Source organism: Girardinichthys multiradiatus, chromosome 23 (assembly GCF_021462225.1).
Source record: "Girardinichthys multiradiatus isolate DD_20200921_A chromosome 23, DD_fGirMul_XY1, whole genome shotgun sequence".
Classification (NCBI taxonomy): Eukaryota; Metazoa; Chordata; class Actinopteri; order Cyprinodontiformes; family Goodeidae; genus Girardinichthys; species Girardinichthys multiradiatus.
In genome coordinates, this window is record NC_061815.1 from 38,341,666 (window position 1) to 38,355,607 (window position 13,942).

The 13,942-nt window shown below is 40.1% G+C and overlaps 3 protein-coding genes across 5 annotated transcripts; 2 read left to right on the plus strand and 1 right to left on the minus strand.

Moving 5' to 3' along the window:
• The first annotated feature begins 429 nt into the window (after window positions 1–429).
• On the plus strand, window positions 430–3,059 carry ndufa1 (NADH:ubiquinone oxidoreductase subunit A1). The gene is made up of 3 exons (XM_047353093.1): window positions 430–683; window positions 781–870; window positions 2,930–3,059. Exons 1-3 carry the CDS (start codon window positions 582–584, stop codon window positions 2,948–2,950), a joined length of 213 nt encoding a protein of 70 aa, XP_047209049.1. The 5' UTR covers window positions 430–581; the 3' UTR covers window positions 2,951–3,059.
• LOC124860111 (NFKB activating protein) lies at window positions 3,060–7,970 on the minus strand. Its single transcript, XM_047353090.1, has 8 exons — window positions 7,418–7,970; window positions 6,361–6,441; window positions 6,219–6,283; window positions 5,836–5,931; window positions 5,711–5,750; window positions 5,430–5,621; window positions 5,119–5,268; window positions 3,060–3,850 (listed from the first exon to the last, which is right to left on the minus strand). Exons 1-8 carry the CDS (start codon window positions 7,819–7,821, stop codon window positions 3,676–3,678), a joined length of 1,203 nt encoding a protein of 400 aa, XP_047209046.1. The 5' UTR covers window positions 7,822–7,970; the 3' UTR covers window positions 3,060–3,675.
• A 520-nt stretch (window positions 7,971–8,490) lies between these two features.
• zbtb33 (zinc finger and BTB domain containing 33) lies at window positions 8,491–13,314 on the plus strand. Of its 3 annotated transcripts, XM_047354547.1 has the most exons (3): window positions 8,494–8,530; window positions 10,123–11,510; window positions 11,613–13,314. In XM_047354547.1, exons 1-3 carry the CDS (start codon window positions 8,500–8,502, stop codon window positions 11,964–11,966), a joined length of 1,773 nt encoding a protein of 590 aa, XP_047210503.1. In that variant the 5' UTR covers window positions 8,494–8,499; the 3' UTR covers window positions 11,967–13,314. The 3 variants fall into 3 exon arrangements, with proteins under 3 accessions (XP_047210502.1, XP_047210503.1, XP_047210501.1); XM_047354546.1 differs by having other exon boundaries at window positions 8,491–8,600; window positions 10,123–13,314; XM_047354545.1 differs by having other exon boundaries at window positions 10,123–13,314.
• Window positions 13,315–13,942: the final 628 nt, after the last annotated feature.

Here is a 13,942-nt window from a genome sequence, read left to right on the forward strand (position 1 = left end):
ACCGCTTCTTCCATAGCTGGGGAATCTGGTGCCTATCTGCAGCAGTCTATGGGCGGGACACGGGGTACATTCTGGACAGTAGAGACCAATTAACCTAACTGTCATGTCTTTGGACTGTGGGAGGAAGCCGAAGTACCCGGTGAAAACCCACGCATGCACGGGGAGAACATACAAACTCCATGCAGAGAGACCCCCGGCCGGGAGTCGAACCCAGGACCTTCTTGCTTCAAGGAACCAGAGCTACCAACTGCTGTCAAAAAACAATCAATGTTTTATTAATTAAATTTAGCAAGTTTTGGTATGATTGATTGTTTTTTGCATGCGGACAACTGAGGTCTGGTGGGTATGTAAAACACATTTTCTGTTTAAATGAAAAAACATTCACTCTTAAATCCTTTATACTTTACTTTGAAAGGTTTTAACCGGAAATCCTTCCTTCTAGTCACGGAAGTCGGGTCATAGCGGTCGACATTTTCTTAGCAGTTTTAGCATAATAGACAGCTTTTCTTGATTTTTGGGAGGGGACAACGACGTTGTCCTCGCTGCTTCTGCTTTACGTCTGACCTTCACCGTGAGTGAACATGTGGTATGAAATCCTCCCCGGCCTCGGCCTTATGACCGTGTGCATGATTCTTCCGGGCATTGTGACCACACACATCCACAAGTTCACCAACGGAGGAAAGGTGAAGGATGACTCCGACCGAGCTAACGGCGCTGCCTGCCCGCTTGTTTCTGCTGTAAATTGTCTGACCGAGGTGGTCTGTTTTACCCCCCTTGCAGGAGAAGAGGATCGCACGGATTCCGTGGCAGTGGTATCTGCTGGAGAGGGACCGGAGGGTGTCAGGAACGGGTCAATACTTTAACTCCAAGGTGAACGCTGCTCTAACACAAACATAGCATTTTGTTTTATTGAAAACGTATGGCTTCGTTAATTGCCTGTTTTTATTTACTAGTGGATGTTTAAAACAAGTCCCCCAGCTATACGAACATTTACACACCTCGCATAAAATGACTCTGGTTTTCCTCGTTTAGGTCAGAATTCCCAACACTGTTTCTATTTGCTAAAGGCCAGAGTGATGGGTGATTTTATGTCCTGTGGTGTGATAAAACTAAAACCCAAATGGTTGGACGTCATGACCAGTGTTCCATTTGCAGGAAAAAGGGGTGAAGCCTCAGGAACACCATCCCCACTGTGAAGTATGGTGGTGGCAGCATCATGTTGCGGGGATGTTTTGCAGCTGCAGGGACTAATGTACTTTCCAAAATAGATGGCACAACAGATTTTTAGAAGGATCTGACCTGCAGATACGGATTTTAGCAGATTCAGGGCTCTCGTGTAAATAATGTTCTACTGGGACAGAGGTATCTGTGCAAATAAACCCAACTTAAATTAACTTTATGTCTCATTTTCCTCTTTACAATCCAAATTATAACTCAACATTTATTTTTTTCTACTCCTCAAAAACCTATGCAGCAAGTTCAGTACTGCAGATGTTACATTATTTATTTCTACAAGATTATTTTGGAATACCGGCTGTGTCTAACTTGGTTTGAGAGAGAAATCTCAGGTGGACTGTTCTGTGGTAGATGAAACAATTAATTTATTGTTACTAAACAGGAGCCTTAAGAAGCCATCATTGTTGATTGATAATAGGATTAAAAAGCCGGTGTCAGGCGCTATGAGAGGGAGCAGTCAGCGTCGTACAGCTCTGCATCCAAACAAGATTTGATCCGAGTTGTTGACCGAACAGGAGAAAGACCAAAATTTTAGATTTTGAAGAGCCGATCAGGGCCGGTCACACATAAAACTTGGCAGATTACAGCCATGAGCCAATTTCTCTGCTCATCTCTAATAAAACACACAATAACAAGGTTGCGTTTTTTTTTTTTTATGTGCGGCGGTCTAGCTCAGCACATAAAATAAATCTGCAATACAGAACAGTTTAATGAAGACATGATTTTTTTTTCACTGAACAGAGGTTCTTAAAAACGCAGTTTGGGTTTTCTGGAACAGTCATTATTTATGTGGAAAACACAGGGGTCAAATTAATTTGACCTGTTGGCCTCTATCCATAAGTATATACTGAGTAATTTGACCGATGATTTATTTGTTGGATTTTGACCCTTAATAATTTGCTGTCCTGCGTCTTGCAGGTTTCTCACTCTGTAATAACATCCAAATTTTTCTGTCGGAACAACACATTGAATAAATAAATGGAAGAATAAATGATTGTGTGAATTTGAGATATTAATAAATGTAATTTACTACCCTGTACTGAAAATCTGGGTGTATTTAGGATTATTTAGGACCTAAAATTCAAACGAGTTCATTTCTTTTTTAGGCCCCGCAAAACCCAGACTTCTGAAGATATAAAAAGAGCAGTTTGATGTTATTTGACAGTTTTTATTATTACCTCATTATTATTTTACCTCCAGTTCTGAATCAACCTTTTTATCTGTCAAATCCAGCCAATGGTATCTCATAGTGAGATATCAGTGAATGATAATGTGTGAAGTTTTCATTTGTGAAAATAGATTTCAGACAGTGACAAAAAAAATTCAAACCAAAGGCACCCTGATGTAGTGCGGGTAGCTTTTAAAAGCACTGAAATGGCCCTTTACCGACGTCCTGAAGTTAGCAAATCAGATGCTAACAGCGGTGTCATCGGATTACTCCACTTTAGATGCTACGAACTAAAATAACAGTATTTATTTGCACAAACCTCCACATTATCTGGCAAATTAAACATGAACTGCAGCTGGAGGGAAGTATGAACCTGAATGTATTCACCTAGAAACTCTACACTCAGTTTAAGAAGAGCCAGTGAGCTCTGTGCAGATTTTAAGTGATTAGTTAAACTTGTTTTCCTATAAATATCACTAACTGGAGTCCAGTAACGGTTTTTCTCTTTTCCTCCCCCGCCTGCAGGGACTCGAGAACATCAAATGATGAAGAGGATTATGAAAGAAGAGCGGAAAAATCCATGTTGTAAATTAAATATATAAAACTTTTGTCCTTTGAAATCAGTTGTGATTAAATAAACTGTTCCACACTGGAAGTCTTTTAAGGTTCATTTTTTTAATGAAGAGATGCAGTTTGAGGTTTACGTGTCTTGCTTTAGATTTCTGTCCTAATTAGATCTTTAAATGTGGCTTCTACTGTAGGAATTAGCATTAAATCATTTTGAAATAGAAAAAAAACTTTTAAGGTAACATTGTTTTTAAAAACAGACATTTACTTTATGTTCACATCACTACAGCACTGATTATGTCTTTTGTTGAATTTCAGCGCGTACAAACAAGGGAACAGTTGAAGTTGAACATGTGGTGTCCAGTTATCTCTGTTAGACTGACACTAAACAAGCCGAAACATTTACATAAGTCAGGAGTAAAATCTACAATAAGATTCTTCTTTTAATTCTCATGAATCTTAGACAACATTTTTATTTTTATGGGTGAAACTTCACGGCCTAGACAGAGTTATGAAGATTAAGAGGTCTGCTCATCTGGATTAGAAGAAATAAAACCTACTGAAAGACGTTTCAGACACAATTCATCCTCAAAGAAGGAAAACTGAATTTAGTAGTACTCTCAGAAATAAAATAATACACTTGAAGTCACCAGGCAAAGTAAATCCTTCCAGCAGGAGGAAACCTGAGGGAAACTATGCAACAGTCATTTCTCCTCCTTGCCTTTGGTTTTTCTGTACACCATCTCTCTGAAGCTCGACAGGATCTTGCTCTCCCTCTTCCTCCTCTCCTCCTGGTTGAAGGAGGCCAGAGCTCGCTTCTCATCCGCGCTGTAGATCTGGTTTTCCTTTCTCAGACGCACAGCTTCCATACGGCGATGTCTGCATGGGGATAACAGATCATCTCAGTGCTACAGAAGGTACAAACATGGAAAGCTGCTAAAAACAGAACGTTACGAGCAGTCGGTAGCAGATTAACCAGCTGGCTTGGTTTTAGAGAAAAGGTTATGTGTACGCCTAAGCCTAACTTGTTCCCTTGTGGATTTTATCCCCCCTTAATCTCCGGATTTGATCCGTTGATCAGAGCAAGTTGTGAACATTTATATCAGAAGTTTTTACTGAAAGAAATCTAAGGAATAATGGAATTAATTTCTGGTAAAACATTAACATGGTCATGCCTGGCAAACAAATGCCTCAGAGTAACAGGATGAGAATGCTTTGAACTACTGAATTATTTTCTACTTAAAAAGGTCCTTCGGAATTTTTATGTCCGATTTAGCTCAATTTCCTTGTTCCTGATCCCAGATAAATGGTCAAAGCAGCAACACCAACTATAGTAACAAAACGCGACTGTTTTTGATCAAAAACGTGCAAAGCATGAACTTCAGAGGCTTTTAGAATCTTATTTGAAGAATCCCATGTCTGCAATTGTTGCAATAAAACCCGAACACAGTCTAGTTTCTCCACTATCCTAATTTCAGCTCGTAGTTTACCTGTTCTTAAAGTGGGTTCCACAACAGAACATGGAAACTATCTGTAAAGCAACCTGCAAGCACTCTAAACCAGTTCTTTTAATTTTATCGACCGTTGGTGGTTTTCTGCTGATATACAAAGACATTACATTCAGCCAAAGTGTTAATAATTCCCGTAACACAACAATTGTTTTAAAAATTAGCCAGGCATTTTTAGGAGAGGGGAGTACTGACATATTTGTGTACAGTGCCTTGCAAAGGTTGTTGTGTTGCACGCATTCAGCTGCAAGTCTTTTAGGGTCTCTACCAGCTTTGCACATCTGAAAAAAATGATCGCCACACCATGATGCTGCCACCACTGTGGGAATCGCTATGTGGAATCATAGGGGTATCAGAGTAGAGGGAGCTGAATACAACTACATGCCACACTATTCAGATTTGTTTTGCAAAATATTAATAAACCTTTCATCATTTTGCTTCCATGTTACAACTGAGCTATTTTGTCCTTGAGTATCACAGAAAATCCCTATAAAATATATTGAAGTTATTGGTGTAATGACACATGTTCGAGACATGAATATTTTTTGGAAGTAAACGTAGGATCAAAATAATTTCTGTCTTATATTTCTAAGTAGACATAATGTACAATTTACACTCTGACTGCTAAAATTTGAGCACCTGCTGCCGCTCATGACGTAACCAGACTTCTCGAAGTCTGCGATCTCATCGCTGGTGAGACCGATTTCTCCTCTTCTCGGGATACGTTTGCCCGCTTTCACGTACTCTGCCATGGCAGCACCTTCACCCGGCAGCAGTGCATGACCAAAACTGGAGGAAGGCAAAAATGAAAAAAAATGGTGTCATTTTACAAACAAAAAACTTACAAAACGGTTCGCAGTTGTTAAACAAACTGCATATTTATGATTCTAAAAAGATCTGAAGATAATCCAAACTTGGTAGAGGAAAAAAAGCAAAACACAGAGACTCACTCCAGCGGTCTGTCATCCTGCGACATGTGAGTGAGTGGAGCCTCTGGACCAACGATGTTTTCATCAATGCCAGTTTTCTCCACCCACATCAGCCCGCCAGTTTCGTCTTCCTCTTCTTCTGACTCTTCGCTGTTGGAGTCACTGGACTCTTTCCGGCTCTTCTTCGTCTTCTTCTTCTTGGACTTCTTTGACCTGCAACACAATCAAGGAGTTTTGTCAAACACAACAGGAATGTCCCATGAAGCATTAAGGTGGTTGGTGGCTGCAAAATGAGAACTTACTTCTTACTTTTCTTCTTCTTTTTCTTCTTCTTTACTTCTTCTGTGTTAAAAAAACAAGTTTTTCTTATAAAACTGTAAAAAGTTCACATTTGTGGAGTAAAGAAATTAAATGTCAAATGTCTCACCTTCTGAGTCTGATTCCAACTCGCTGTCTTCTGAGTGTTTCTTGGTCTTTCTTTTCTTTGACTTTTTCTTCTTCTTCTTTTTCTTCTTCTTTTCCTCTGTTTAGCACAAAAACGATTACTTCCAAATTTAAAGCGCATGCGTCCTTTACATCACAGAAGCTCACAGAAATGTGCAGATGATTTTGTCTAGGGTACCCAGAAGCCCTGGACACAGAAAATCCCGAATATTCCAGAGGAGGTGATGCTACATTCACACATTTTCTACTTGATCACTGAAGTTCTTGGCATTGTAGGAGAAGTAAATAAACATCTTCAGGATTTGCAGGTGAATTGTGTTCCTACATGTATATCAGCAAACATCTCTTGAATGATTCATGGCCTACCTTCTGAGCTTGATTCTGAGCTGCTGTTTTTCTCTTCTTCTTCAACTGGTGTGAATTCATCAGAACTGATGGAGAGGAAAGCCTGTATTAACAAAAAGGTTCTTCCAAAGCAGCAACATATACACTTCACTTGTTCACTTACTCTGGTTCTTTTACTCTTGGAGAATATCCCCAAACTTCAGGACAACCAAGCTCACCGATCCGCTCTCGCTCCTGTAGACGCCTGGAACACAAACTCTGACATTTCAGTCAACTGGTCTCAAACATATCACTAGATTTATGAATTAGCCAATCCCTCTACAAGCAACAATTCAGCCATTATTGAAAGATAACCATACGATTTCCCACTGCAGACAGACACAGCAAACATGTGAAAGAAAATGCTCTGTACTTCCCCAGATGCAAAAACGGTATATATAGGCGGAAAAAACAAAAAATCAACAGTGCACATCAATCAATCAAACGATATTTATATAGCACCATCCAACAATGCCTTGCATTGCCTAAGGTGCTTTACAAAATAAAACAAATAAACACAGAACACAAGAAAACCAAAATTTGTGTTAAGTAAAAACTTGAAATACAAACATGTTAAAAGAAAATGCAATACACTATAAATCAAATGTCAAAAGCCTTTAGGTCTTAAGGTTAGCTTTGAACAAAAACAGGTCAGAGATGGCGTGCAACTCGTAGGACTATTGCAGGGCCAGCCTCTGAAAACAACCGGTCCCCCCGTTGCTTACACCTGGAGCAAGGCACATCCAGCAGATGTTGACCAGCAGACTCTGCGGGGCTGGTGGGTTTTCAGAAGATCAGCAAGGTAGGGCAGTGCAAGGCCATTCAGTGGTTTGGTTTAAAAACAAACAGCTACGGTGTAAACTGTATCCTGAATTGAACCGGAAGCCAGTGCAGAGATAGAAGGATAGGAGTGATCACATCACAATACTTCCTAGCTGGATTTATCCCCTTAGCTCTGGAAGGATTAAGCTGGTATAAAAAGGGGATTTATGGTTTCAGCGCATTACCCAACGGGTGCTGTGGGGAAGCAGGAATCAAACTTTCAACCTACCAATTGCCAACTGTTCCGCCACTGAAATGATAGCCTCCCGTCAAATGCTATGCGTTTGGGTAATCAGTGTACCGTTATTCTCCTGTGCGTCGCCATGTTTAAGGTGTAAAGATGATGCAGCCCTTCCTACCTGGCAATAAAAGCCTCCTGTCTCTGCCTCTGAACATCGTCCCTCTGCTGCTGGTAATAATAGTCATCTTTGAAGCCTCCGTGTTTCCCGTCGCGCTGCTCGGACCAGTGGTTGTGGTTACTGTTGGCACTGTTGTTTTGGCGCTCCCGGGATCGGGACCTGGATCTGGAGCGGCTTCGACTGGGACTCCCGATGCGAATTCTTCGGATGTTTCTCGCCTCTTTGAACCGACGCTCCCGCTCCTCTCGCTCCCTTTCTTTGTTGCGGGGTTTCGGGAGTTTGGGCCCGAAGCTGTCCGGAGACAGGGTACGCTCTCGGCTGCGGGATCGAGAACGGGGTCTCCGGGTCCTAGGACTCCGAGAGTCCCTGCCGCCGTCAGAGCTCGACCGGTCAGACAGAGGCATCCCGTATGACCTCTACGGACTTACTGCCGCGGTTAAATACAAGCAGAGGAAAAGACAGAAGAAGGTGCTTCCTATTTTAGTGCGCCATCAATAACAGGAAAAGATAAGCGTTCCAACTCTCAAACAGCTCCCTCTATGTCCCAAACCTATTGAACAATAGTTCCGGCGACTCCTCTTTCAACGTGAAGGTCTGAGGAAATACTTAAAATACTTATTTGAAACATTTTCCCTCTTTCGTTAATATTTAAGTTACACTAAACATCATTTTATTTTTTGCTCCTAACTGTCTTCGCAATGATGAGGAGAAGTCCAAACATTTACATTTATTTGTACACGTTAATTTGTTAATGAAACTGTGTGATTGTATCTTTTCCTTAAATAATTAAAAGTAATTTTAAAGCGAAATGTATACATGAGTTTAGCTCATATTTGATCAGATTCTTCATTTTAATTATTTAATTGAGCAATAAATGATAAATGTAATGTATAAATGTATAAACTTTTTGGAGCCTAAATCGAAAAAGATACCCGAGTTACAACTACTACTACTGCCTCTAATAATAATAATAATACGAAAAAAATAATCACAAATGGAAAAGCACGTTAAAGCTCGGTTTATGTACCTTTAGTTTGAAGGCGAACGCAGCCAGCTTCCGGTAGTGCAGCTGACAGCACGGTATGTCCGGTCTGTTTTCAGTTGGCAGTGAAGGTAATTATTTACTCGCTAGCCTTTGTGATAACTTTCAAGTTTGGATTTGGCTCGGGCATCTAGGGGGCAGGTAAATATTTAATTGCCACATTATGTGTGTAAAAAGTACTCTCACTAAGTGATTTATTTAATCGTTTTTGTGTAATTAAAAACCCGCATGCTAACAGGATGCTAAGCGGTAGGCCGCGCTTCCTCTTCATTAAAGAGAAGACATCGTTACCTTTGTTAGCATGCTGACAACAGCGAGTGAATATTTAGTTACTGTGTGTTACGAACCAGTAATAATATTTATTAAACCAGCATAGACTACTGATAATAAAAGCAGGTTTAAAGTTCTAAGATGAAATAAAAGGCAGTAATTGACGTATTAGTAATGAAACTGTCCTTTGCTAGCCTTTAGCTTAGACAACCTTATTGTATTAGTTCTCAAACAGCTCTTAAACATAGTATGTTTTCCTGACATCTTAACAGATTGTTAAATAATGTGCTTGCCACCTTTCCTTTTAAATAATAATTTTTAGTGACCCTACATGGGATCAGTTGTAGCTTATCTTAAAGCCCTCGAACTTCAATGTATTTTATTGTTATTATGATTTTGTGTAATAGACCACCGCAGAATAGTGCATAAACGTAAAGAGTAAGTCAAACGATCCTTTGTTTCTTACTTTTACAAAATAACAAAACAAAAAAAAACTTAAAATGATGGTATGTATTTGTGTTTAACCCCCTATGTACTCTGGCATCCCTAAATAAAATCCAGTGCAGCCAGTTGCCTTCAGACGTGACTATATTAGTAGTTTTTCTACCTGTGTTTAATTTGCAGCCTCATTAGTAAACAAGCAGCAAGGTGACAATTGAGGAACAGAGCAGACAGGTCAAAAATCAGAATCATATCAGGGCGTCGCGCTGATGGTGGTCCCGGGTTCGAGTCCCGGACTCGAATGTCTCCCCCCTCTCTCCTGTTTGCCTACTGTCAAAATAAAAATAAAGGCCGAAAAAAATCAGAATCATATCTCAAACTTTGAACGTCTCAGAGCACTTTTCAGTCCTTCATCAGAAGATTGAAAAATTATGTTACAACTGCAAACTTAACAAGACTTAGTACATTTCTTTTTTGGTATAAGGTATAAATAAGGTGTAAGAACTTGTCGACATGACAACTGTTAGTTATGCACGCCACAAAACTAGCATTTGTTGAAGAGTGGGAAGAAGAAAGCCATTGTTGAATGAAAGCAATAAGAGGTCCTTTTTACAGATTGCCACAAACTATGTGGAGCGATGAGATGAAAATTGATCTTTTTGTCCTACATGCAAAATGCTATCCCAATAAAATACATTTAAGTTTGTTGTTGGAACGTGAGAAGAATAATTCCACATTTCTTTCTTGAACTCTGGATATAATCTCATGCTCTAACATGAAAAAATGGAAACATTTAAGATTTACTGTTCATTCAAATCTCATGCAGGGTGATTTATTCTTGCTCTGTTATGACAATTGACTGTAGAAACTGGAAAGGCAACAGATTGAACTGATTACATAAGGTTGATTTTGATATGTGTTTTATATTTTGTTTTTTCCTTCCTTTCTGCAGCCATGCCGGGCCTAAAGCTGATATCTGCGACTGACACGCAGTATTCAGTTGCTGTTCTGAAGTCCCTGAATGAGCAGCGAACTAATGGCTTGTTTTGTGACATCACCATCATCATACAGGACAAGAAATTCAGAGCACACAAAACAATCTTGTCTGCCTCGAGCACGTACTTTCACCAGCTTTTTACTGTCGCCGGACAAGTGATCGAACTCAACTTCATCAGGCCAGAAATCTTTGAGCACATCCTCAACTATATCTACAGCTCCAAGATTGTCCGTGTCCGTTCTGACATGCTCGAGGACCTCATAAATGCTGGAAAGATACTGGGAGTGAAATTCATTGCTAACTTGCATTTGCCACTGTCACAAGTGAAAGGTCTGCCTGGTTTGTCACCGGAGGCAGAAAACAAAAGCGATGCATCCTCAGAGGTTATGCCTGTCATCACGGAGTCCTTCTCCATTTCCGCAGAGGAATTCAATCAGACAAAGAGACTTGGATGTAACGAGGAGGACTCGGATGATGTTGTATTTGTCTCTTGTACAGATGCTCAAAGCAGAGCAGCGAGTCGGAGAGCAAACCCTTCTGAGATTATTGATTTGGACAACTTGGAATCAGAAAGCGTTGAATCCAAACAAAATGAAGATTCACATCATGTTGCAGCGCATGGAGAAAAAGCAGCAACCACCCCGAGAACTAATGGTGCAAACTGTCCCAGCGTCAGTGGACATGTGAATAGTCTACGTAGTCCAGACAGCAGCTCCAGTAACTCTCCTGTTAGAGTTTCTTTAGGAAGTGTTTCCACAACACCTGCCCGCTCAGGCAGCATCACGCCTGAGCCGACAAGTGCTTTCCAGTCACCTGAAAACGATGACATGTTGGGTGTCCACAAGAAGAAAGTCAGTTCTTCATCTCAGCAGGGCGATCTAAAGATAAGGCTCCTGGATGTTTCTGAAATCGCAGCTCTTCCTGCTAACAACCCCAAGGGAACTATAGAAGCAAAACAGACAGTGACCCTCGACACAGGCACAAAAATTGATTCTCTGTCATCAGGCTGTAAAGTGTATGCCAACATAGGAGAGGATACCTATGACATTGTTCAAATGAACGAAGACCCAGGAGAAGGAGGCTCCAAACCCAATAAAGGGAAACGAGCTTTAATGGCAACGCCCACAAAATCCTTTGATAAATCACTGTTGTCACCAACGCTTGGACCAAACAAGAAGAAGAATAAAATGGAGCTCGAGGATCACTATGAGCTGATCATGGATGGAAAGACTTTCTATGTTTGCGCCGTTTGTAAGCGCCCATATGTGTGCATCACGAGCCTGCGCCGTCACTTCAACACTCACTCGTGGGAAAAGAAATACCCGTGTCACTTCTGCAACAAGGTCTTTGCGCTGGCAGAGTACAGAACTAAACATGAAATCACCCACACAGGTGAGAGGAGGTACCAGTGCCTGTTGTGTAATGAAATGTTTCTAAATTACCAGATACTCTCCAATCACTGCAAGCAAGTCCACAATCAGGATGCCAGTGGGAGGAAGCAAAAGGATGATGGTGACAACAACTTGTACCGCCTGCTGCCGTGTAAATCGACAAAGAAGAAGTCTTGGGTGACCAACCTACCAGGAACACCTCTCATTTCCGAGGACGGCAGCATGCAGGAAATGACCTCTGCAGATGTGGAGGACATCCACTCTTCAACGCAGAGCAGGATGTTGAACTGGGACAACCTCTTCGCCGAGCCCAATGCTCACATGAGACCAGACTCTCATATGCAGCCAATATCAGACATGAGCTCCCCTCCGCAGGGAGCCACAGAGTTTGAGTACATCACACCATAGACCTCCTGAAAAACATTCAGTCCTCCTATATCCCGTGCCTTCTTCGTTATTCTTCCACCTTAGTCCTCAAATTCCTGTCGTCTAATGTGATTAAATCCTAAACCACTGCAAAACAGGGCTTTTAAAGAAACCCTAAATGTCTTTATTTAGTTTCTGTTTCTGAAGGTTCAAGGGAGTTAAGGTAAAACAATTTGAAAGGTTAAACTTACAGCTTTTAGTGTAAATGTAAAACTTTGCCCTGTCATTTGTCATTATTCTTTACATCAACTTCTAAAACATACATCTGTTAGAATAATTTCTAACTAAATATTTTTCATACCAGTCTGGATAAGTCAATACATGTTCTGATTTGTTCATAGTAGTTAAGGTCCAGTAGTTTGCCTTCCAGTTAAATGAAGCTGGTGTTGAACTTTGTAGTAATTGTAACATAGCAGTCATGGACACTCTGGACCTGGAACAGAACAGGAATCTGTTAATCACCGACTTCACACTGATTTGATCATCCAACATATTTTTAAAACAAGGATCATGTGTTGCTCAATTTACTGACTCTTCTGAACAGTAAAGGTGGGACGTCTCATTCAGGATCAGCCCAAGTAATCTTTTACTAATCATCCAGCATGTTTCATGTTGAAATGTGAGATGAATGTATTTGTACCATTTAGGCCTTGATGCCTAAAACGGTTCCAGGCGGCAGCAGGCTGACCCGAGCCCGGTTCAGAAAACAGGAACAGGGTGACCAGTTTTTATAATGTGAACCTTTCACTGATTACTGTCTTTGTCAATCCACGTGTTACTGGTCTATGGTTAATATATCCATATTTTACTGCGTTTTATATTCTGACTGAAATGTATTAAAAACAAATTCATGGAATGCAATAATGTTCAAATATTAAATATGTCATCAATACAATGTTTCACTTGTTAATGTTAGAAGGACCTGATTTTTTTTGGAATAACTTTTTTTATTTCAATGCTGTTCAAAGTTTTGTTGTGCTTTTTGTAAAAATATGTTTTCATGATGTCCTTGTTGCCACATCTGGGTCTTGTGGCAGAACATTTGTACAGTGCTAAAACTTCTGAGTGGTTTAAGAAATCGTTTCATTGGGTTAATTACTTACATAGTGTGAGCTGGGCTTTTAAAATTTAAATGTAAAGGTAGGGATTTTAAATTAGGTTTATTAGTATTTAGCTTTTAAATTTGGAGATTTTTATGTTTTTGTTTTTTACATCATGTCAGAAATTAGAACTTGCTTTTCACAGGTAAAGGTAGCACTAACGCTTGAATCCAATCTGTTGTGTTATCAAATTAAATGCTACAGATTTTTAAATAAACAGATACAATGTATGATGTGCTGTTTGATTATGTAGCATCCCTTTATTTTTGAAAAATGGGTCATATAAAAATATGACCTGATCAGATATCCTGCAGAGTCCAGGAGCATTATCTGCTTCAGTGTGCACTGATTATAATAACCACCAGCCATTTTTAGTCTCTATCAAATTTATTTTAACCCACATAACTTCAAAGGGTCAAAACCAGGATTGTTTATTTGGAACATCAGCAGAAAATTCTCTGTACAGTCACACCGTCAGCTTTGGTGGAGAAAAAATAAACGTGAACCACAAATGATTTATTGGTGAAAACCAGGAAGAAGCTGATCCTTTATCTGCTCCACACATGATGCTAAAACTATAGAAAAGAAGCTGCCTTTAAAGACACTGATGCCGGATTATGATTCTGCTTCAGTTTCTCTTTAAACCCTTCAGTGAATTGTTCACAAATGTATCAGTTTGAAGTTGGCAAGATGTCACGTTTCAGCTCTTGTCTGTGATAATATGCTGATTTGGGAATGACTTCACACCAAACGGCTGTAAATCGTGTTTCAGCTGGTAGCTGTGTGCTCAGTGACCAGGCTAACAGGAACATCATGTTCAGGTTCATCACAATAAATCAGAATATCATCGAAAGATTT

Bases quoted from the DNA above. Each gene is read 5' to 3' on its own strand.
- ndufa1 (XM_047353093.1), top strand. From the start codon at position 582: ATGTGGTATGAAATCCTCCCCGGCCTCGGCCTTATGACCGTGTGCATG. The intron at 684-780 runs GTGAAGGATGAC...CCCCCCTTGCAG, and splicing joins AGTTCACCAACGGAGGAAAG to GAGAAGAGGATCGCACGGAT. The intron at 871-2,929 runs GTGAACGCTGCT...CCCCGCCTGCAG, and splicing joins GTCAATACTTTAACTCCAAG to GGACTCGAGAACATCAAATG.
- LOC124860111 (XM_047353090.1), bottom strand. From the start codon at position 7,821: ATGCCTCTGTCTGACCGGTCGAGCTCTGACGGCGGCAGGGACTCTCGG. The intron at 5,751-5,835 runs GTGAGACATTTG...TTTTTAACACAG, and splicing joins GTTGGAATCAGACTCAGAAG to AAGAAGTAAAGAAGAAGAAA. The intron at 3,851-5,118 runs GTGCTCAAATTT...ATCCCCATGCAG, and splicing joins TACGTCATGAGCGGCAGCAG to ACATCGCCGTATGGAAGCTG.
- zbtb33 (XM_047354545.1), top strand. From the start codon at position 8,500: ATGTCCGGTCTGTTTTCAGTTGGCAGTGAAG. The intron at 8,531-10,122 runs GTAATTATTTAC...TCCTTTCTGCAG, and splicing joins GTTTTCAGTTGGCAGTGAAG to CCATGCCGGGCCTAAAGCTG.